Below are 25,231 nucleotides of genomic sequence, written 5' to 3' on the forward strand. Positions count from 1 at the left end.
GGGCTAATCTCAGCGGCGCCACCTTAAAAAAACAGTCTCGCGGACCTGTCAATCTCGACGAACCAGACAGACCCTGGCTCGCGGCCCTGCTGTGAGAGCCGCGCCGCCATTGGTCCACAGCGGGTTCCCCGTGAGAGCTGCCCGCCCATTGGCTGCGGCCCGTCGAGACACTGACGCGCACGACGTCTCCCCTCTATTGTTATTGTGGCGTGCGCGAGGGGAACAGACAGGATGCACGAGTAGACAGTGGGGCTGATAAAAGGATAAAACAACCGAGAAACACCAAGCTAACATCAAGCTAGCACCGCGCAGCCGTACGAGGACCCGTAGCACCCGTAGCTCGCGACGTTACCGGGGTTCGAGACGCAGAGACGGGCTGCTACAAAGGAGTATGAACACAGAGAGCAGCGCGGGGCAACACACACAACACGTACAGCTATCTTGACTACATCAGCGATCTTTTTGTCCAACTTCTTCTCTCAACTCTGGCTGATGTGTAAGTACAAACTATTAATGTCCACCTCGTCTTCCTCCGGCTCTCCAGGGCTGCAGCCAGGCAACACGACGGGAAGTCGGGACATTAGCTAAAGGGTCGCTGACTGTAACCTGCTTTTTATCCGCTGCACATGCAGTGCTGCTCGGTTCTGCTGCCCCGGGTCTCCCGATGATACCGCTCATAACCTCCATCTACACACACGTCTGGTTTCAACTTCAAGCCGCCAGACAGACGAGTCCTCGTCCAGATATATGGTGTGTGTGTGTGTGTGTGTGTGTGTGTGTGTGTGTGTGTGTGTGTGTGTGTGTGTGTGCACTGGTCACATTAGCGGGGTCTGGCCATGCTGAGGACGGGTTCGGGTCCGCCTGTCATCGGTGACGTGAATGCATGGCCTCGGACACCTGCTCAGGTGAAGAGAGTCACGCGACCGCATCTCCGGAGGAGTCCATTGTTGGAAGTTTCATTTGAAGCGTGGGGCCCTCCGGTTACCCGACTGGCTTAGAGGCTAGGGCCCGCACCATACACTGTGTGTGTGTGTGTGTGTGTGTGTGTGTGTGTGTGTGTGTGTGTGTGTGTGTGTGTGTGTGCGTGCGTGTGTGTGTGTGTGTGTGTGGCTTTTTGAAGTATCAATTATATTGAGCTACAATAAAACCGTATATCACTATAACCCAACTGTAACATATAAATATATATGTTACAGTTATAACATATAATATACATATGTTATAACTGTATTATACCTGTAACATATACATATATATGTTATAACTGTATTATAACTGTAACATATATATATACATATATATGTAAATGTTACAATGTGGAAACAACGTAGACAAAGCTTGTAATGTTTAAATGAGGTACATGCATGTGACATGTATGTGGCAAGTACATGTTCACATACTTTAGTCTACTGCACAGGTTTTGAAGTATGCGACTTAAGTATTCCCAGTGACACAATCGTTCTTATTATTCAATTCATTTTTGGAATTATTATGAGTTAGATACATCTTTTAGTCTTTAGAATATCAGAAAAGAAATTCCCTTCACAGGTTCTGAGAGATGTTGTGTTAACTATCATGGAGGTCTAGGACTACATTCACCTGCAAGCTGGATGTGTTTGTGGGAATCTTTTGTTTTGGCTGTTCACATGATTTTTTTAAAATGTGGCCAATATCAGATTCCAGCGTGAACTGGTCACAGTCCTGAAATGACCCGCGTGCGTAAAAGACAACAGCAAAGCAGTCAGTGTAAACACACGGCCTGTGCAGGTCACAATGCCCCCTCACGCTTTGCTGAGACGTCTAACCCGGTTCCTCCAATGCAGCTGCCTTCAAGTCTGTATTCACAGTGACTCCACCAGCGTGGAATTGTGATGAATGCATATGCACATGAAATGGTCTCTGCATTGAACCCATCCTAAGGAGCAGTGTGCTGCCGTGAGGGTTCTTGAAGCAACTGGTGGTTCAGTGTCTTGCTCAAGGACGCTTCCACATGTGAACTATGGGGAGACCAGGGATGGACCCGTGAACCTTGTGGTTGCAGGACGACCTCTCTCCCCGTGAGCCACAGCCTGCGCGGCCTGTGTTGACAGGGTGTTACGTGGTGGTGGCACGTAGTCAATTAGGATCCTTTTTCGTGGCGAAATGAAACACATTCACGTGAATATGCACCGGCCAGAGCTAGTGACGTAGTATGAACAGTGAAAACGGCGACTGACAGTGGGCAGAAGGGGAGGTGAACAAACAAACACAGGACTTTCAACCTTGGATTCACAAAGAGAACTGGATGCAGCATTGGAGCCGGCACCCTGTTCATTCTTATGGAGGTTGCTTGTAGAAAAATGTTGAAATTAAAATGAAACTCGTCAAAGCCCGGCGCTCTTGGTGAAGTTGCGTTCAACCAGGAGGTGTTCATGTGTTGTTGAGTTGGTGCCTTTTGCCCTCAACCTAACTAAGTGGGTTTGTGGCTCCAGCCTAACATGACACAGCTTCTGTACTGTGTCACAATTAAGTTTCAGCAGTAATGTCAAGTGGTCGTGGTCATGTCTCGTATTTCTGTGAGACCACGTAACGTAAAAGTCACATGAATTCTGTTATAACTGTTCAGACCGAGGTCACATTGCAAATAAATCAGACCTGTATCTGATTTAGGATCACAGGACAATGCTTGTGGCCCAAATCAGAATTAATAGATCAGAGTCCATGTGATTTGTGCTGTTAGCACGGTTATGAAAACACGTCTGAGTCACATTATGAAAAGTGATAGTGAGATCATAAAGGAAAGGGTGCAAGTCATTAAATCAAGAAGATAGCAGAAAACTATGAACCGTGTGTGTGTGTGTGTGTGTGTGTGTGTGTGTGTGTGTGTGTGTGTGTGTGTGTGTGTGTGTGTGTGTGTCAGTACCTGGACAGTGGAGGGGTGGTTGTGTATTTAGCTCCTACATCACACACTGAGGATCAAATCAGTAAAGCCAGGCTCATGTTGGATAACTTTCTTGGGCTCGCTGTCCGGGGTTCCCTAACACATGACGCCTTTCTGCCTCCGTTCTCAGGTTCTGGTCAGATTGAAGGCAATTCCGGCTTGTTTCTCAAACCCGACCTTTAAAACAGACGGTCGGTACTGTTATTATCAAGTCATTAGATGGGCTCCGTGTGTCCTGAACTCAGCCAGCTGTCTGCATGGATCCCGTGGGAACATCAGTAACTACGTAGCTACGCTGGTGACGCGACCTTCCAACGCTGAAACACGAGAAGTAAAGGTGAATCATTTCGCCCTCCGAACAATCGCGCTGTAATCACACTCCTCCATTGCACCACAACAAACTCCGGAGCAGAGGGAGCTGCACGTTGTGATGCTCCATGCTGCAGTCATGAAGCCAGAGCTGCGTCCGCTAAGGGGGAGTGGTGCCGATAGGCGGCCTGTTGACCGCTGTGTGTCGTCCAGTAAATCAAAAACTGTGTTGATGATGCTGATACAACCTGCCGGCCTTTTTTATTGCCATCTTTAATTTCCTTTCACTTAGTTGACATTTGATTGTTTTTGTTTTCCTGTTCCATGTCGTGAGATATCCTTAAAACATGTACTGAAGCCCTCCCCGACAACATGCCAGCAAGCTATGTGTTTCAGTGTTCTTACATGTTGTCCTCCAGCACTCTGCCCGTAGCAGCATGGATCCCGGCACTTTCTTCTTTCTGGATTTGACACTTTGAAATCTGATTTGAGGGCCTGGACTGAGACTGAGACTGAGAACTGTAGACATCTGATTGGAATTGCATTCCAAACCACCTCCAAATGTTGCCTGGTTGTGATTGGAGGCAATCGCATTTCATGTGTACTTTTGTGGTCCAGACTTACTCACATCAATCTGGACAGTCCCAAAAATGGATTTGAGCTGGCAGTCTGAACAATGCCTTAGTGTCTCCTCTTCATTTGACTTAGCACCTCTTCAAAGTGAACTGACTTGCCATCGGCCTCTAAATAATCCACGGGATAATTCCCCATTGTGTTTAGTTTGCTCGGGTTTCCTTCAAAGACAGTGTAACCAGTGAGCATCAGGTAAACACACATGTCACGGATGAATATGCAGGGTGATTAGAGCAGTATGTACATCCCCATGCAGTTAGCCATAATGGCTGTTTAAGGGCCATTTAGCGTAGCAAGTACCATTACTTTTGATGGGTTAAGTAGATATTGCGGATAATATAAATGTGCGTTTACTTAAAGGGATAACGTTTTAATTTCACACATAAAGTACAGTGTTATAGTATTATATATAGTCTGTATGTCTGAGAAAAGCCTGAGCGATGTCATTAAGCTTTAACGTCTCCGTTTGGATGTGGAGACTAATGTACAACAAATACATTCATAACTTTGTCAAGTCAAGTGTTTTTGGAGCTTTATTCGAACCGGGGACTAATATAATAAGGCTGTTCTCGTTTTAATGTGGTATGACAACGTTTAATTGAGTAAAGGATTTAATACCACTGATAATTTTCTTTAATCTTTAATCACTGTTGGATTTTCACACCTAACTGACATCCACTAATTGCCGGTCTCCTCACTCTACTAACAGGGTCTGATTCAGAGCTGGGCCACCATGATGCCAGTGAACTTTCTGGTCACTCATTGGCAGACCAACTTAATACCAGGTAAGGAGGACAGCAAACCACTATGACAGCAAGTAATACCATTAAAGGACCAACATGACTAGCAAGGCTGCTACTAGCGATGCCTGTTACACGCTGAGCTTTGGTCTGAATGGATGAATCTACTGGAGCCGTCCTGGCTCCACAAGCCTGTTCCCAACATGGAGGGAACATGGGTGTTTCGTCTGTAGTTTAAAGCTGTGAAATAACTATATGTATTAGAGAATTACTCTATGATATAACTGATTGTGCTGTGAGCTGGTCGACCCGTCATTCCACTGACACTGTAAATATTCACCAAGACACAGGAAGCAGCAGAAATGATATGATGTTGGCAGATAGAGTCCAGTCTCACCCATGCCAGGATCTTCTTCAGAAAATTGTAGATTACAGGTCCATATTTCCTATTTTCTGAGCATTCTGCTGTCCTGGTTCCTGGCCAAGGCTGCCTAGTATATGCAAATATAGACGTTCTTTAGGGAGATTCTTTAACATACAGGTACAGTAGCTTGTTTCCTCCCTGCCCCAGAAGAAACATGATACATCCCCAATTACCATCAATTCCACTCAATATGCTTTATTGGCTGGAGTGTAACAATGACAACACTGCCAACGAGTCATGTAATAATGAGATTAAAACGGTAAAGGTGCAATTCATGTGTTTGTCTGTGAGATAATGTGAAAGTGTGTGTTGATGTGGCCGTCAGACCTACGGTTTAAGAGGAGCTGTCAGGAATGTGTTTTTCCCAAAACTCAAAACTCAAAATGTGTGCCTCAAATGTCAAGTCAATCAGACTCTGTGACGTCACTTTTCTCACATTTGGGGATTTCCCTCGGTAAATATGTGAGTTTCTGGAATCTGTTGTGTTTTGTAGCTGTCTGGCTCAGGAGGGAGAGGGCTGTGATCACATGGCAGAGCGTCCTTGGGGAAATCCCTGATAGGCCGGTTAGCACCTTGTATTTCAGCCTTTGTCATCAGTGTATGAATGTGTGTGTGTGTGTGTGTGTGTGTGTGTGTGTGTGTGTGTGTGTGTGTGTGTGTGTGTGTGTGTGTGTGTGTGTGTGTGAATGAGGACATACATGTCAATGCTCACACATTCATACACTGATGGCAGAGGCTGAACTACAAGGTGCCACCTGCCCATCAGGATCTAAACCAATGCACCTTCACTCATGGACACTTCAACATGCAGACTGGAGGAGCCGGGGATCAAACTGTTGATCTTCTGAAATATAAGCGGGTAAAATAAGTATTGAACACGTCACCATTTTTCTCAGTAAATATATTTCTAAAGGTGCTATTGGCATGAAGTTTTCACCAGATGTCAGTAACAACCCACGTAATCCATACATGCAAAGAAAACCAAACATAAGGTCAGAACTTAAGTTGTGTAATTAAATGGAATGACACACTGACGGAAAAGCCTTTGTTACGACATACTGATAGTATTGGTTATAGGAGGATTTCTAAACTCTTTCCATTTCATTTAGCTGACGCTTTTATCCAAAGCGACTTACATGTTTGCTCTATGCACCGCAGACACAACAACGGGCAGCAATTAGGGGTTATGGGTCTTGCTCAGAGACACAACGACGAGGACTGGCAGAGCCGGGGCGCGAACCACCAACACTGTGATTGAAAGACGGGCATGCTAACCACTTAGCCACAGTCGTCCCTCTGAATGTTCCAGTGAGCATTGTTGGAGCCATAATCCAGAAGTGGAGAGAGCATCGTTTCACCATAAACCGGCCCCGACCAGGGGCTCCTCGCTAGATTTCAGACAGTGAAAATAATGATCAGAAGAGTTGTCCAAGAGCCAAGCACCACTAGTGGAGAGCTTCAGAGAGACCTGCGATTATCAGGTCCAGTTGTTTCAAAGAAAACAAAAAGTAATGCATCAACACGTGGCCTGTGTGCACACTCACCACCAAGACTCCATTGGTTAAAAGTACCAAGACATTCTTGATAAAAAATCTGCTGCCATCTACCAGGCTGATGAAGATGAAACGAGATAATGATTCCAAACACAAGGAAACTCTCACTGGTTCCAGAGAAAGAAAATAAAGTTGCTTGAACGGCCCAGACGATCAGCTGACTGGATCCAAGAGAAGATCTATGCACAGAACTAAAGATCAGAGTTCCCACAGACGCTTCAAGATTTTAAGACTGTTTGTGTTGAAGAATGAGCCAAAATCACACGAGACTAGCTTCTCCATAGAGGAGGCGTCTTGAACCAACAAAGGCTTTTGAAAGTAGTATTAAATACATTTCAATACTGTTTCCCTGTGTCATTCCATTTTATTACACATAACTTAATCTCTGACTTTATGTTTGGCTTTCTTTGCATGTATGGATTACTTGGGTTGTTACCGACATGGCAGGATCCTACCATGCGTTTAGGATAACAGGATAGGCCTGTTTTGTATTTATTAGTTTGAGTATTTAAGTTATTTAATTTGAAATGGACCAAAATAGAAAACCAACCTAATCACAGATTCTATTACTAACATGTAGGCACAGCGTCTTTCATTCACTGTGTGTGTGTGTGTGTGTGTGTGTGTGTGTGTGTGTGTGTGTGTGTGTGTGTGTGTGTGCCACAACCACAGGAATGCAGGGTAGGGGTCATAAACTGGGTCATAAAACTCCAGTCTGTCGCTAAATATTGTTTCAGGGAGTTCGTAAACATGGCGTTGATTCATGTATATTTGAATGGCAAAGTAGTAGTTTATTTTCTGGTCTCCATAAATTCACAGTGGTTTGAAAGAAGAATCAGGGTCCTTAACCAGTAGAAGAGTCATGATTCAATCATCTGGTTTAGGTGGTGTGAATGGTACTTAATCCAGCTGTTGTCCTACATTGAGAGTTTGTCACTCAGCTGGAGTCAGACGAACTGTTGCTAGAAGTTTTAGGATACCCTCATCCTCATCATCACATTTTAATATTCTTCATCTTTCTGTCATCGCCGTCATCATCCGCAACAACATTGACAATGAGGCGAGATGTGGGACAGTTTGTCTGAAGCCAGTATTTAGAAATAGAATGTTTTCTTGATGCCAGCGAGATCTTTAGGAGGGAAGCAGCTCCCATCTCTGTAACACAGGGCTTCGAGGTGATCGGTGCCAGATGGAGGGACGGAGCTGGCACGGCCGGTCCTATGTTAAGGAATCAGAATCATTCTAAATTGACAGACGCAGGCCTGCAGTCAGCATACTGGCACGCCCACACTTCTCTATATGAGCACATACATTTGTCTAGAGGGTTATCTTGGAGAAGGCGGGAAATGTGTTGTCAAAGAGAGCGACATGCCACAACACAAACTAATATTGAAGAAATTGATGCGATGGTGTCTGAGGTGGAGGGCAGAAAGGGAACATCTCAAAGTGTTTCCACAGGGGTGACGTGATGAACAGAGTAACCGAGGTGTGTGTGTGTGTGTTGTGTTCCCTGAGATACAGACTGGCGCTCAGCTTGAATAAAAGAAATGGTTTGAGATTCAAGTTTTTTGTGAAAGAAGAATAAGAGAGCTGATGAAGAAGAAGGTAACGGGTGGAGGAAGACAGGGACATCTGATCTGTCAATAAGTAGAATATTTTCATGAAAAAGGGTGAAAAGTGAAAGTGATGACATCCAGCAAGGACTTTCTCATTTATTTAGAAGCTTCATTCATGAAGTTGACATTGTTCAATCAAATTCTAAATCAACATTTCAATGCCACGCAGTTTCTTTTTGGTTTGCATGTCTATTCATTTTAATGTAATATTTTCTTCACAGTATTTCTTCACAGTTGCAGATAAAGTTAAGGCTATCCTAATATTATTAGTATTATAATATTATTGTATTCTTTTGAATTACATTACGCCTTTCAAAAACTGCATACTCCCGTATTATCGGGGGAATGAGCAGCAATCTAACATCACCATAAATTACAATTATATAACCACAATAATATCAAATCATATGTTCTTTTGTGTGACTGCATCCTGAAATATGACTACAGTGTCAGGTTTGAAAAACCTTAATAGAAGCATTAAAATATGTAATGTATTTTAATTATAACAATAATTGATGAGGATGAAAGGGCATCAATTTCATAGTTATTTATTACATTTGGCCAATGCAATACTAAGCTAACGGTTTTAAATATGTTGTCTTTAACATGCTTTTTAAATAAATACTATAAGCTCTCTGGTGAGGTAATATGGTACTATGAGCTCTCTAGTGGGGTAATATGGTACTGTAATCTCTCTAGTGGGGTAATATGGTACTATGAGCTCTCTAGTGGGGTAATATGGTACTATGAGTTCTCTAGTGGGGTAATATGGTACTATGAGCTCTCTAGTTGGGTAATATGGTACTATGAGCTCTCTAGTTGGGTAATATGGTACTATGAGCTCTCTAGTGGGGTAATATGGTACTATGAGCTCTCTAGTGGGGTAATATGGTACTATGAGCTCTCTAGTGGGGTAATATGGTACTATAAGCTCTCTAGTGGGGTAATATGGTACTATGAGCTCTCTAGTGGGGTAATATGGTACTATGAGCTCTCTAGTGGGGTAATATGGTACTATGAGCACCTTAAGATATGACCCTGCCTGACCAATTAGGGCTTTGTAGATGTAAAGGTGGATATACAATCTTTGTCTTGATTTTACAGGGAGCCGGGGCAGATAAGCAGGGATTAATTTGACCTCTTTGCTGAACATAACAAGCCCTCCTCCTGTGTCTTGTGGCAGCAGCATCATGTCAGTGAACCCTCCGAGCAGCAATGACGCCTGCCTCAGCATCGTCCACAGCCTCATGTGTCACCGGCAGGGCGGAGAGAACGAGGGCTTCGCTAAGCGGGCCATCGAGAGCCTGGTGAAGAAGCTGAAGGAGAAGAAGGACGAGCTGGACTCGCTCATCACCGCCATCACCACCAATGGGGTCCATCCCAGCAAGTGTGTCACCATCCAGAGGACGCTGGACGGGCGGCTGCAGGTCAGTGCGCCTCTAACAGTCAACTTCCACTGTTACACTTGCACTACTTCTAGGTTCCCTTTCTTATCAACGCTGTGCAGTTGCACAAGGATTTCTCTTGACATCTCTTGAATATTGAATAGATCCCTTCCTTTCAGATTTTACAGTGAGGAATTTATCTCACGTTTCTTTTGGGATTGTTGGATTGTCAGTTTTCCATTGAAATTGTATTTAATCTTCATGATCAATGCACAGTGAATTGAAACAGCTGTCAGTTTTTTGATCTGAAGTGTCTTTTTTACATGAATTCAGTCTGACCCTGTTACATTTTGCATGTTTCATATATTTTGAATATATTTTCATTTTCAAACCCAGGGAATAAGACTGGCGCTGTGAGGCAGGGAAGAGTTGCAATTACTGCAGAAGTGGTGAGGCAGACAGGAAAGTACTTGGTGTGTTATCTGGACAGAGGAAGGAAGACACAAGACTTGATGATGGAGTGAGGAAGTGTAGGAAAGTATTCAGAGGAAGAGGTTGGCAAAGAAAAGGATAGTCAGAGAGATGAAGAAAGTAGATATGAGCACAGGGAGAGGCGGCATGAGGTGAGGAGAAAGGTGCTGAAGGCTGAGGAAAGGTTGAGAGTTGTATGATAGTTGGACACTGAGGAAGGATCAGAGGACTTGGCTAGACGGAAGGTGTGCAGCAGCTCAGGCTGAGTAAGGATGGAGATGAATAAGTGCACAAGTTAACAGACTGTACTATTTGGGTGGCTGTTGTTTCAGATCGTAATGCAATCCATATACACAGGGTAAACATGACTGTAAGCATATTGAAGAACACTGCAATAACTGAACGAATTCAAATGGAAATAAACAGAAGTATTAAGAGAAACAATACCGAAGAAATTAGAGTCTTAGGAAGGCCATTAGTGATGACCTCACTACAGAAGAATAAAAATGTGCACAAAATAAATGTGAATACAATGCTGATTTTGATCTTTGAATTTACTTTCCTGCTAAAATGGGACTCAAAAACTATGAACAGCCTTGGTGTGACCTTAACAAAACAACCAACTCATCTATATAGAACTATTTCTAACCAAATACATTTTCAGATTAGAAGAGACATTGAGAGATGGTCCGCTTGCCATTAGACTGCAGCTCAAGAATGATATGGCCTGACAGGATGTTGTCTCTATATGTCACATCAAAGGAAACCAACAAAAGTAGAAAGTCCAGTTGACATTTTCAGGGTTGACACCAGACAGTTCTAGTGTAGAGGCCAAACACTCAGATGCATATTGAATCCTGGGATCCTGTCTGGCTGACTGTAAACACGCTATGATTACATGTTGGTGAGCAAACTTTCTGCCATTCAGACAGCAGGCAGAGCGGAGACACAGAAACATATTCAACGGTATATTGATAACATTTTTATGTAGACAAACAATAATAATTAAAAAAATTGGCATATTTAAACAAAGCCAACAACTATCAACAGCCAACTTTAACAAATGTGTTGTCACTGGTTTCATTGCCAAATGACAACAATGCTAGTTAGAAGTTAGCATTAGTGACTGTCACCGTACCTCCAGTTACACTTCCCTCAATGTAACCTCGTAGGTTATAAAGAAGATGTGCAGCAGAAGGTTTTTGGAAGTGAGTGGCTGACTATAATCAGTGCATATCTATACTGTTACACCAGCCCTTAGATGACAAGCTAAATGTAACTTAAACAAACCATAACTACCATTAATTACGTTGTATGAATCTGGAAACTCGTCCATGAAATATGCTGGTTGTGCAATGAAAACGCCGTTGTTCTCGGTTTATCTCTTTTATGAAGTAACTGTGCCGACTATAGGGTAAGCTACTCTTCAACTCTTTGGCAAACCTATTGTAACCTACATATATATATATATATATATATATATATATATATATATATATATATATATATATATATATATATATATATATATATATAACATTTAATGATCCAATCTGAGCTGAGAACACTCATGGTCTAGGATGCAGGAGCTGTACAGAATACTTAGATCCAGAGGCTATAGTGACGCTGTGCTCTCTCCTCAGGTGGCCGGGAGGAAAGGTTTTCCTCACGTCATTTATGCTCGGCTGTGGCGCTGGCCGGACCTCCACAAAAATGAACTGAAGCATGTCAAGTTCTGCCAATACGCCTTCGACCTGAAGTACGACAACGTATGTGTCAACCCCTACCACTATGAGAGGGTGGTGTCGCCAGGCATCGGTGGGTCAGCTTCATACTTCAGTTTCATTTCAATCACTGATAGATAAACAACGTTGTGTAATCTTTGCTGCTAATGCTTCCTTTCCTGTACGATGTGCTTAGTCAAGTCTTCATCTCATCTTTTTCTTTCTTCTTTTCTTCTCTCACAGTCGGCCTCAGCCTTCAAAATACAGGTGAGTTCCTTTCTACTGCACCATCATGATTTAAGGTTTCTTGTTTCCCATTTGATCAAACTGTGGGACATGTTGACCTCCCTGTAGTTAAGACAAGACTTGTCTGAATCCGACTGTTTGAATGCAGTCATAGTATTTGTCACAGTTAGGGCTCTTTTGTTCTCAGATGCTGTCATTGCTATTAAGAGCTATCACACCAGATTTATGAATGAAAACATGTATAAATACAACATGCTCTTGACCATGGTCAAAAAAGCAAGCAGCAAGTTTGACTACGTCTACTAATATAGTTTGGACCGTCCAGTCTCCAACCATGGAGAACGAGGAGCAGCTGCTAAATGCTAAAGCTTCACTCTGGCACCTTGTTACATACAAGTTATGTGAATAAGCATTGGAGTCAAGTCTAAGCTGAATGTGAATAACATCGTTGTTTTTACTACCTTTCTATTATTTTAATTTCAATTTGTGCATTTACAATTAAAGTGTTGCCACTCCAGACATAAAGGATAGAAGAAGAAAACTTCTGAAGGAGAGCCCAGTTTCACGAAGTTGAGCTGTGTGTTTGTGAAATGCAGTGACTTCCATTCAGAGGTGTTCTGCCAACGATTTATGTCGTTAAGTCGGGTCTCTATTTCCAGTTGAGCAACATTGTTTGCAATGCCAGAGGTGGTGAGTGACTCCTAAGAGGAGTTTTTTTGTTTGTTCCAAAAGTGTAATCTGTTGCTGGCCATGGAGAAGATGTTATTGCAAATCAATATTGCTATATCTTTTGCCCAGTCTGTGAAGAGGACTATTTAGATAGAGTCTTTGGTTAAAGAGCAAGATATTATGTGTGATAGTTTGTTTTTGTCTGCTTGTGTTTTTGAGTTGTAGATATTGCTAAAAATATTCTTGAGCAAAATCAAACTAGCAGGTGTTGAGAGTGAATCCTTTCCCCATGAGTTAAAGGAGAAGCTGCCTTGGTTGATTACAGTCTGGCTTGTTCCAAGTCTTTTTAGGACTTACAGGCAATGACTTGTAGCAGTTATGTATTTTTTATTGTCGCTCAGAGAAATGATAAATCTTTGATGGAGAGATTGTTGCGTTTAATTTCTACGGAACGTGAGCTTTTGAGAGAATCCATTTCATGAAGTATTGTAATTGATTAGGGCATTTAAACCCCAAGCTGTTTGCTTTTCTGTAATGTTTTGAGTAGAATTTAGCGGCTTGAACAAATTGGGTGTTGATTTAATCATCTTTCTATAGATATTCAGATATTCAGAGTCCCCGTGGCCTCGTACAGTCCACCATCAGCTCTGTGTCCCACACTGACATCCCTCCTGCCTCCTGCAGCAGCACCAGGCAGCCTGATCAAAGAGGAGTACATCCACGACTGCATACAGATGGACCTCCCGCCTGGCATGCCTCTGTCGGACCACCAAGCGGCCATGAAGCTTCCTCCTCCAGACCACTACCAGCCCCTGCATCCCCCGCAGCTGTCTGAGCCCCACGGACCCCCGCCGGTCACCAGATACACCAACCTGCCCGTCTCACCCAAAGGTCAGCCGGGATTACTGTTGTATTCAGTACTGAATGGTTAACTAACTCACTCTGGTTCATTCTATGGACATTATTTGGGGCAGGCGGTATTATCAGTCCACTAGAGGAGGGCTTGAAGCACTCCTCCACCTCCGTCACCAGCAGCCATGACTGTTCCTCCTTGGTGTTCCTCGAGGTCGCCTGAGAACAGGACGTTTTGCTGCTGCATCTTGTTGGTGCGTTTTGGGCAGTTTGTCATAAGCTACGAGGAAGGAGGCTTTCCTTAAGAAGACAGGGCTTCATTGTTTGCCTCCATGGTTTCCATGTGCAAGCAGCACCAGCCTCAGGTAGCCAGCCAGCAGACAGGCACAGTATCCTGGGGTTAAAGTGAGAAATAAAAAGACTTAATTTGTTTTTTTTCACGCAATTCAAAGACATTTTTGCAAAATAGACATACCGATTAGAATTCCCGAAGAGGCCCTTCATACAAAACTCTGTAGGTCCATATTATGCATCTAAAGAGAATTATTAACCAATGATGCAGGGCAGAATAGGGGTCTACCTGCTGATATTTAACATGAAAAACAAATTGAGCCCCCAAGACACTGAGATTTCAGGCACCACAAACTCAAGAACTGAACCAAAAACAGTTCCTCTACCAGCTGAGTCTTCTTTCAGACATACAAAGCAGAGACAGACTCAGTGACCACCGTCCACTAGAGAAAGGGCCGCAGGAGAAGTCCAGGCTCCCAACAGAGCACAGAGTCTGTGGTCAGTGAGCTGGAGACAGAGGCACCTCCTCTTAATCATTGACAAACGGGTATAATACCACCAGAGGGGATACTTGCTTTGTTGATCCTAAACTGAGCGAGATGACAGTCCACAACAAAAGATTCTATTAGAGGGAAACAGTTGACCAATTCCCATCATTGGAAACACATGGGAAATGAGAGGAAGTCTTGTGAAATTATTTTAACATCATCCCATTTTCTTGTTTTTTTAATGGAGGTTATCTATCAGAGCTCCAAAACAGATAATATTTCCATCTGAAAGGGCTCAGTCATGTTCAGGCTCAAAATGACGTTCAAATGGTGAGATGACATTACATATATATGAATATTCGTTCGGTTGCTTAAGTTGACACTTGCTAGTTTGTGTTGCCTACGTCTGCAGGTGTGTTTGCATCCTTCTATAATCAATCTGACACAATTTCTAAACATGTAGAGATGAGTTCATAGATTAGTTATAGCCATAGACTGCACATCTTTTAAAGCAGACTTCTTCAGAGAGGAACATACTAGTGGTGAAGTCTGTCTTTCATACCAGCTCGAGCATCACTGAATAGGTCCTGGATGGGTCCTGGAAACGGATCTGGAGGAAAGAGTGGGAACCCTTTAAGAGGAGAGGGACATATGTACTGAGCACAATGTGTGACTGCATGTCACTAACTGAGACCCATTACAACTAAATCACTGAATGTGACTAGTATAGTGTGGGTTATTTTCTCACGTGTTGGAATAATGGTGTTGTTACACCCATCTTCATAAGTGGCGCCGGCTTTGACCCTCAGACTGACAGAGGGACTGAGTCACTGGGGCTCTGCAGCGTCATCAGCCCGTGTAGCCGACCTCCTCCAGGAGCACAGGACCTGCATAAGAGTCCATGAGAGTTACCCCTGATCACTGTTACGGCCTGCCCAGGGGTACACAGGCCTAACACACATTTATAGGGAAATAGCAACAAGGAAGGGAAACAATGAGGCGGGTGAGATATTTAGGCTGCTCAGCTTATCGTTTAACAAAAAGGCAAATCGACTAAAATGGAAGCAGAAGGCCTCAGGGTCTCAAAGGCCAAAACAAACCAAAAACCACACTAGCTAGAACACAAAGTATTTCTTGCCTATTGTTGCAAAAGGAGAAACAATACTGACCTCCCTGTCTAGCCACAAAACAGGAGAAACAGGAATGACAACATAAATGGCAGCTTCCCCCAAAATTATACCAATGTTAGCCTGAAGTCAGAGAGGAAGAGAGGGAGAGCGCTGGGTGCCTGGATCTGGGCGTCTATATCTCCAGCCCACTCCAGCGTCACCTGATGTCTCTCAGGTGACGCTGCTCCAGGTGCACCAGACCTGAAACAAGTAGACAGCAAGAGGGCGGAGTTAAACCAGGGGGCGTAACCATCACACATCAGACCACACCTTCACCCTTATTAACACACATCAACAAGTACAAATATAATCTACTCAAGTTTGTAGAGTTAAAAAAGGCCTTTGTGTTTATATATATATAAGCATATACATCCAAAGGTCTGTGGTCATCCGCCACAAAAGCTCAATCCGCTCTCAGCCACTGCTCTGTGTCTGTCATGTTTCTGTCATGTTTCTGTCATGTGTCTGTCATGTATCTGTCATGTGTCTGTTATGTGTCTGTCATGTGTCTGTCATGTGTCTGTCATGTATCTGTTATGTGTCTGTCATGTGTCTGTCATGTGTCTGTCATGTATCTGTTATGTGTCTGTCATGTGTCTGTCATGTGTCTGTCATGTGTCTGTCATATGTCTGTCATGTATCTGTCATGTGTCTGTCATGTGTCTGTCATGTATCTGTCATATGTCTGTCATGTGTCTGTCATGTATCTGTCATATGTCTGTCATGTATCTGTTATGTGTCTGTCATGTGTCTGTCATGTATCTGTCATGTGTCTGTCATGTGTCTGTCATGTATCTATCATATGTCTGTCATGTATCTGTTATGTGTCTGTCATTTGTCTGTCATGTGTCTGTCATGTGTCTGTCATGTATCTATCATGTGTCTGTCATGTGTCTGTCATGTGTCTGTCATGTATCTGTCATGGGACTTTTTTTGTAATTCTTCTAGGGCTGCAACTAACGATTATTTTAATAATCGCTTAATCTGTTGATTATTTTTTCGATGAATCGGATAAAAAAATGTTTTTATCAAAAAAGCGTTCATTTCCAACCCTTTATTCAAAAACAGAAGTGACAGTGCAAAACATCTTCAGAAAGTGCACAAACAGGTTGCTCCTTGAACATCCCTGAGCTGTTAATTAAAACAATAAAATGGACTAACACTAAAAACATACACATCTATGCTTTACATCTGCCAAATGTGAGCCCTTTTTACTGTAATTGATCCCTCCAGAGGCTGCATTTAGCATGCCCTGCGTTATCAATATGTATGAAATACTGGGACAGAGGGAAGCTGTACTGCTCCATATAGAGCGTCCTCTTCCTTAAACTCTTTCATTCTGGGTCTCTTATGACCACGACGTCACGTTGTTGGCTAAGCCCAAATACGTGATTTGCTTCATTCTACTTTGAGTAAAAAATAATAAAAAAAAAACCTGCAGCCAGATCCTCCGGTGAGCCGGTTTAACGTTAACGAGTGACAGCGTGAACTGAACCAGACCGGGGGGTGACGGCATGTTGCATCACGTTACGGTTTTTTACAAGCAAGACTGAACTGTAACGGAACATAACGGAACTTTAACGACAATACACAACCCAAACACGTTAGCTAACGCGATAGCAAGCTGACTAGCTTCCATTAAAAACAAGTTTGAGGAACATGAAGACGCTGATTGGCCAAGACTCGACTTGTCAAAGATCTTCTATTTTTGAGAAGATCACAACCTCAGCTTTTCTCGTGTCTCACTCCAATCTCAGAAACGCTGGCCGGCCAGTTGCTCTGCTCCGTTCTTTTTCTTCTTCTCCGCGACTAATTGCCCGACGTAATAATCGCGCGACACAACGAATCGATAATGAAATTCATTGCCAACACTTTTGATAATCGATTTTTATCGATTTTATTGATTCGTTGTTGCAGCCCTAAATTCTTCTCATTATTTTGGGGCCAAAAGTGATTGAACTATACTGGTTTTGTCTCTAAAATAGTCATCATTAAAGGAAAGAACAAACATGGACATACCAGGTGACCCCAAACTTTAGACTGGCAGTGTATACATGGGTCTGGTAGGGCAGTGTGGGTCCAGGACCTCCTCACATGGTAAACACACCTGAAGCCCTGCAGTTCACAGACACACAGTCAGTGCATGCAGGGCAGACATTGGCCAATACCCTCCGAAAGTTCAAATTCTATAGCGAGCCATCACATTTTATTAACACCTCCTATCAAGCGACCCCCACTCCTGCCGGTCCCAAGGCCAGCACCTCTGCAGTGGAACACAGATAAGAGTCTGAAGCTCCGCCCACACAGTGTGGCTTCAGGACAGACACCACACCATCTGGCCCAGTGGAGTCCTCTCAGCAGAAGAAAAGAATCAACGATTGGATTGAAACCACCAAATCCCAACACGAATGAGAATTCTCTTTCACCACAAACGGAGAACCTTTCGTTCCATAAGGCAGAACAGACACAGAACAGACACAGAACAGACGCAGAACAGACCACCCAGGCTGTCAAAAGGGAGGCGGAGACACAGCCTCACTTCTTACTGCACTGTAAGAACTATAAGGATTTAAGGGAAACATTCTTTGAGAACATACATTATATATATTCTGAGTTTCCTCAGAAACAGCAGTAGCGATGTGGGCAGAAACAATGTGCTATTTTAACTCCAAACTATGTTGACTATTATCATACTGTAAGAGACGATACAAGCCCTGTAGTAAATGCTTCCAATTGATTCCATCTGTAACACTGTGTGTGTGTGTGTGTGTGTGTGTGTGTGTGTTTAAAGTGTGTTTGTTCTCTTGTTATCTGTTTAGTTTTCTTGTGTAAAACGTAGTTATTCAGGGTTCTTACGGTCAGGGAAAACCTGGAAAAGTCATGGAGTTTTAAAATGGTTATTTCCAGGTCTGGAAAAGTCCTTGAAAAAAATGAAACCCCCAAAAGTTTAGTAAAAGTCATGTAAATGTGTTATATTCATGTGTTCATGTCGTTCATTTACGCTGAGTTTGAAATAATTAATATGCTTTTAAAAGAAAGACGCTCAAAATATAAGCAGGCATACATACAGGCATCTATATAAATGTTTATTCTTTTAATCAAACTATTGTCTCATTCATTTGTGTCATTTAAGGTTTACTGTATGCTTTGTGTTCTCATTGTTAGTTTAAATACTACATTTACTCACTTTTTACTGTTTACACCCAGACTTCACTAAATGTTTGGTTATGGACATTTGGTTTAAAGTCATGGAAAAGTCATGAAACCCATTGGTCAAGATGTGTATAAACCCTGTTATTCAATAATATGTAATTCAGTGTTTTGCAATAATCTAACCTGAACATTCATGCCAATAAAGCGGAGTTTGAATGAATTGACTTGAGCAAGAGAAACGCGAGAGAGAGGATGACACTAAAGGCCTGCCTCTCCCTCTGCATCCTCAGTGTCGGGCTCCGGCTCCATGCTCCCGCTGCAGGGCGGCCTCGGTGACGGCCGTCTGCAGACCGCGTCTCCACAGGCTCAAGTCATGACCTCGGCCCCGCGACCTCCGACCCCGACCCAACCCCCTCCTCAGCAGCAGGCTCAGCAGACCCAACCCTCACAGGCCGCCCACCCACAGCAGCCGGCCCTACCTCCTCCCCACCCGCACGGGCAGAACGGCTACAGCAGCAGCAAACACTCCCAGAGCCAGGCGGCCTTCCACAGTGAGTGGGCTCACGCTCACACACATGCACACTGACATATGCACAGGGATATTCTTTAATACCAATATCTGGTTTTGCTTTCCAGGGGATGGGAAACGTAAGCAATTGTTTGTTGTTTGTGTGTTTTATTCAGTCAATCATTGCAATGCAATACAATATATAATATACAAAACAGAAAGCCTGAAAAGGTATAGGTAGAAGCAAAACATGCTTATATATTCCTATCCTAAATTATTATTATCAATTAAATCTGATAATTAATTTGAAATAAAGAAAAAATTAAATAAATATATACATACATATATATATATATATATATACACATACATCTTCCATATACATGCATTTCATTCACACTTGTAACCCTCAAACATTGTTTTATAAATAATCCTTTTGACAGTTCTTACCTCCATGTATGTATGTTGTTCCATAACTGAACTCCTACAATAGAAATACTTCTTCTTTTAATCCCCTATTTAGCTTTTTGTACAATAAACTTACAAACATCTCTCATTGCCTAATAATGCAGGATAATGTAATTTATTTATGTTGAACATGTAACAAATAACTATAACAGCAAACTCCTTATACAAAAACATTCTCATGAATATTATAAATGAATGCATAAATAAATATTACAAGTCCAAAAAGGTGTAGAAAGAAGAATACACGGTATATGACCGTAACAATGAACTTAATATTCAGTAATATAGTGGAGCCTGATCTTGACAAGAAGCTGCTCACATTCAATATTGAATTAAATGTGAATATCTTAACGTCTCATTCTGCTGCTGGAAGTTGCATCATAGCGTTTGTGTTTTTGTTTTGTTGTTGTGTAAGCTGCGTAGGCTGAAATATGGCTATTTAAAACATATAAGAATAATACACTTATATGACCCGAACAATTAACTTAATTTTCATCATATTATTTATTATGAATCTGTGAGTGTATTATATTATGAATTATGATCAGCCCAAATATCCACCCATTGTCAATCAGATATAACTGTAGCAATCACCTCACGTTCACCCTCCAACCCTTCCTCATCTCAGATCATCATAAGATGATACAAACACATTCATCATGAACATGATAGATAACATGTAAGTAGAATCAACACAGTGGAAACTGATCTACTGTTATGGTGGATCTTCATGACAGCAGTGTTTACTGCAGAGCTGGACTGTTGCACAAGGAAATGCATGTTTAAGCTGAAGTAGCTGAATGATGTCATTGTGTCCTTCTTTACTTCCTGTAACGCAGCAGTGTGGACAGGCAGCAGCACGGCCTCCTACACGCCCTTAGGACCCCAGCAGAACGGGCGCGGTCATCATCCAAACCACCATTGTAAGATATGCTTCAACGTCCACTGACACTGCTCCTGGTGTTGAGGAGCTTCTGTGATGCATTTGATCTTTCTGATAAATAACTTATATCATGTAAATGTAGAAATACATTCTATACTTTATCTGTCCTCCAGGGTGATTTGGTGGTAGATATTATTTTGAGCAGTGTCAACATGCTGAAACAGAGCTTCAACTTGCTATACTTCTTATATTCTGCTATATTATTGCCCTAAGTTATTGAGTTCCAGTAACACTGCCCACACAGTACCATGAGGAGTTACCAACGTCTGAACTCACTCAGTTTCACAGCCACTCTATTAAGTGATGGGTTCAGGTTCAGCTTGGGAAAGTGAGAGTTGGGTCCAGCTTTGTGTTTGTTCTGCTTCAGACTGATGCACAGACAGATGTAGTATCTCATCTTATCTCCTCTTACTCCTCTCTGCTCTCAGGGTCCCAGCATCATGGCTCCGCCTCTTTCCCTCCGTCTGTGTCCAACCATCCAGGTCAGAGATGATGTCACTTGGATCTTAACTGTTATTGCTGACTTCACACACGTTTTTAGACTGGCATTGAACTATTTCCTACTGTTGTTATGATGCATGTGGTGCTGCACAGGGCTCCTATCTTGTTCATCATATCTGTCATTCTTATTTACAATCTGACACAGGTTTGCCCCTGTTTGTATTGATGATGCAGGAGACATCCAACAGGTGTCTGCTTCAGGCACAAGGTGGCAGGAGCTGTGATCCACCGCTCTGTTCTCGTTGCAGGACCAGAGTTCTGGTGCTCTATCTCCTACTTTGAAATGGACGTTCAGGTGGGCGAGATGTTCAAGGTGCCCTCCAGCTGCCCGATCGTGACCGTGGACGGTTACGTCGACCCGTCAGGAGGCGACCGCTTCTGCCTCGGACAGCTGAGTAACGTCCACCGCACGGACGCCAGCGAGAGAGCCAGGTGCGTCTCTTCAGAAGATCCCCCTTGATATGAAACCCCGTAGAACGCTTTCATCCTCGAGTTCATTCATTCATTTACCGACTCGCTCGCTGGTATTCTTCTCTCTGTCGTCAGTGTGTGAGGCGCACGATGATGACTTCACACGATGCACCTCTCCTCTGTTGGAATGTTGTGTGTCCCGCCTGTGAATACAGGGACAAGCCCAATACATGAAGCACTGTAATTTAAACCTTTATTTAACCAGGAGAGTTCCATTGAGATTAAAAATCTCTTTTTGGAGGGAGACCTGGCCAAGACAGGCAGCAGCTTAAGAAACATACACTACAGAAGGAAACACAGAACAAGACAAGTTAAAGAAACTAAAAGCTAAGAGACAATGACGTAACAGAGTCAATTTAAGAAACATTTACATTTTTGGGAACCTGCCTTTATTTCTTCCATTCTAGATGTAAAAGCAGTCATTCTGCAACATGTTCCAGGATGAGAGGGCAGAGTACACAAAGCCCTTTTCACATCTCCCTTCTGGCATTTGGGACAGTAACACTACCAGAGCTTTGAGAATCTGTGTTTCAATTCTAACTGGGTTAGTACGGCTAATTGTTGTTGGCAAACCAATTATGTAGCAGGATGATTGACGGGGTTTACGTTGCATATGTCGGCTCTTTGCCGGTATCCGTTGTAGTTGTCCGGCCAAAATGCCGTTGGGAAATATAAGTAGCCTCATCGGATGCTTGGCGAGATGCAAATAGTGCTTGTTAGTAAAATACTAATAACATAGTGGAGCCTGATCTTGACTATTTAAAACACATGAGTAGTTGTTCTGTATGGAATTGTGTAATGTTCAAGGCCATATTGGTCACTCTCCTCCCACTGCCTCCCTCATCTCTCTCCAAACGCCGTGTCTTGTTTGTCATTGTCACAGAACTGCAGAGCTTCGGGCCTTCATGTAATTGCACTCGGTAGTTCCCATGAAAGCAGTGGTGGGAGCCTCTCTGAATGCTCACTGTTTCTTTGGTCAAGTAGATCGTAGAAGGAAATAGCTTCTGTGTAAAGTCACCGCAAATGTAAAAAACATTAATTTGACCGTGATGAGCAACAACAGGGTACGAAGTTGACCACTCTCCTCCTCTTCGTCACCTCCTGAGGAGCACATCTGAAAATCCCTGTGCTCATCTGGGCCACAGACCTTCTCTGTCGTGTCCCACATGGTGCAAAGAGCAGAGTTATCTTGTGCTGCAGCTTCTCTCCTCACAGAGCGGCGGGTCGCTGATCCCAGATCTGCTACGTCCACAGTTATATTCCAGCTGTGGGGTCGTTGTTGCATGTCACACTCCTCTCTCTCTATGCCCATTTCCAGTCTGCCTTGACACTCATCTTCCAGCAAAAGACACAACTGACAAGTCTAATAATGGTCTTCTGTTTATTTTTGCAATAAATAAAGGGCGGTTCCACGTCTCCTGTGTTGCAGGTTGCACATCGGTAAAGGCGTGCAGCTGGAGTGTCGCGGTGAGGGCGACGTGTGGATGCGCTGTATGAGCGACCATGCTGTGTTTGTGCAGAGCTATTACCTGGACAGGGAGGCGGGCCGAGCTCCAGGAGATGCCGTGCACAAGATCTACCCCGGAGCCTACATCAAGGTCTGAATGCAGCTCACACAAAGAAATCTGAGCCTCTATTTTTAAACAGTCCAACTATTTTTGTTGATTTGAGAACACCAGTGTGTATCTTTGAGCTTCTACGTAGCATGACCCTCATGAATAAGTTGTACATCCATTTGCAATGAGCGAGTGAACCGTTTGAGACCTTATTGAGACGGATGGTGTGTTGGCCAGGTGTTCGACCTGCGGCAGTGCCACAGGCAGATGCAGCAGCAGGCAGCGACGGCTCAGGCTGCAGCCGCTGCGCAGGCCGCCGCCGTGGCCGGAAACATCCCCGGGCCGGGCAGCGTGGGAGGCATCGCTCCAGCAGTCAGTAAGTGCTGCTAACACTAATGGTTTGACGTTGAACAGTACATGTCGAGAGGCCATTTGAAATGCAGAATGTACGGTGGAGTGTTCGAGGGTCAAGGTGGAATTTATTATACATTCATTTAATATATATTAGTATATTTTATGTATTTGTCTGTTTTGATTATTGTAGCATTCATTGCCTATGGTCCTTTGTGTTTACTGATATCTAAGTTACGTCTCCTTTGCTTCTATGTAGAGCACCTTGGGAACTTTGTTTTTAAAGGTGCGATATAAATAAAGTTTTTATAGCAGGATTATTATTATACAATCCTGTGGACCGAGTTAGGTTTAAGAAGCAGCCATGAAGAGAGACTGATTACTGAAATTTCATTTATTCACATTATTAGGAAATAATTATATAATAATATGTAATAGTAAGATGTTGGTATTTAAGCCCACTAAATACCTGTCATTTGTCCTGCATTATCACCTTTCCCCCTGTAGGCAAGAGCCAGATGTTAGTGTTAGTGTCCAGTAGGAAAAGAGGCGTATGGCTTCTATGTAACACGTGCTGCTGCATAGTGGCCGTGTCCCCCTCACTTCCACAGTTCCAGTTTGATTCATTGACTAAAAAGACCTGATAGTCTGAAGCTCTGGTCACAATGTGTGATCACCTGCAGCTTTACCAGCAGCAGCCGGGGATCATCTGCCAAAGGCACAGCAGGACCTGATAGTACCAGTAAAGAAATAGGCCTCCAATGAATACAACATCAACTGTTGTCAATGGATCCCAGTGTGATTGAACAGGGACTGGTAGTGAGCACCAATCAGGGATCCTTTGTCATTTCCCTCTCGCTCCCCAGGTCTGTCTGCAGCGGCGGGGATCGGCGTGGACGACCTGAGGCGCCTGTGCATCCTGCGGCTCAGCTTCGTGAAGGGCTGGGGGCCCGACTACCCGCGGCAGAGCATCAAACACACGCCCTGCTGGGTGGAGGTCCACCTGCACCGCGCGCTGCAGCTCCTGGATGAGGTGTTGCACACCATGCCGTTGGCTGACCCAGGGCCTGCTAACTGAGGACCATGACCAAGTTCAAATTCCAATCTGGATTCTATGAATGTGCACACACAGACACACATGTTGCCAAATATGCTATCTAATTGATACACAAAGCAAATCAATGGGAACCAGGTGTTGATGGTTTTTCCAATGCTTTACTCTACAATCTAAAGTCAAACACAAGGGAGTTGGAGCTCTGAAGGTAAAGATTCTGACCATCTGTCCTAAAGACATTCGTATGCACTGTAGAGATCCAGGGATGTGTTCCAGTATTCCAGCTCCCCTTTATGCAATTTGGATTTATTCTAATAGTAGGAGTGTTCTGCACATTCATTCATGGAATATAATATACACGCGGATGTATACAAAGTTATCCAGGAGTGAAAAACACAGAAAGAGAACTGCATACCTCTGGAAATGCCGTGGGTAAATTCACACTGAACACAAACAGCTTTACAGTTCTCTTGTCATCGAATCAACAACAGAGTGATGTAGAAGTATGGATTTAGGGAACCTATTATGTCATCTCTGTGCTCGTGCTGCGCTCTTCACTGTATGTTGATCTAAACTGTTAGCATTGATAGCTGGTTAGCCCTCTTATTATGCTCAGCTCAAACTATATTATTTTTGTACCAAAAGGCTAAAAAGCCCAAAACATTTAGCTTTAAAGTAGTGTTGTTGTACTTTGTAATGAAACAGTGCTACCCTGTATGTAACCAAATGGTTGGTG

At 43.2% G+C, this 25,231-nt stretch overlaps 1 protein-coding gene across 1 annotated transcript; it reads left to right on the forward strand.

Annotated features, from left to right (window-relative positions):
• Positions 1-372: 372 nt before the first annotated feature.
• Positions 373-24,519, forward strand: smad10a (SMAD family member 10a; the record flags this gene model as incomplete). The annotated part of the gene is made up of 13 exons (XM_079232133.1): positions 373-496; positions 4,572-4,647; positions 9,379-9,622; positions 11,695-11,869; positions 12,019-12,042; positions 13,375-13,581; positions 18,934-19,194; positions 20,459-20,542; positions 20,991-21,044; positions 21,312-21,495; positions 22,964-23,132; positions 23,328-23,466; positions 24,308-24,519. The coding sequence occupies exons 1-13, from the start codon at positions 493-495 to the stop codon at positions 24,517-24,519; spliced, it is 1,833 nt and encodes a 610-aa protein (XP_079088259.1). The 5' UTR covers positions 373-492.
• Between the last annotated feature and the right edge of the window lie 712 nt (positions 24,520-25,231).

This window comes from Taurulus bubalis (assembly GCF_910589615.1).
Source record: "Taurulus bubalis genome assembly, chromosome: 16".
NCBI lineage: Eukaryota > Metazoa > Chordata > Actinopteri > Perciformes > Cottidae > Taurulus > Taurulus bubalis.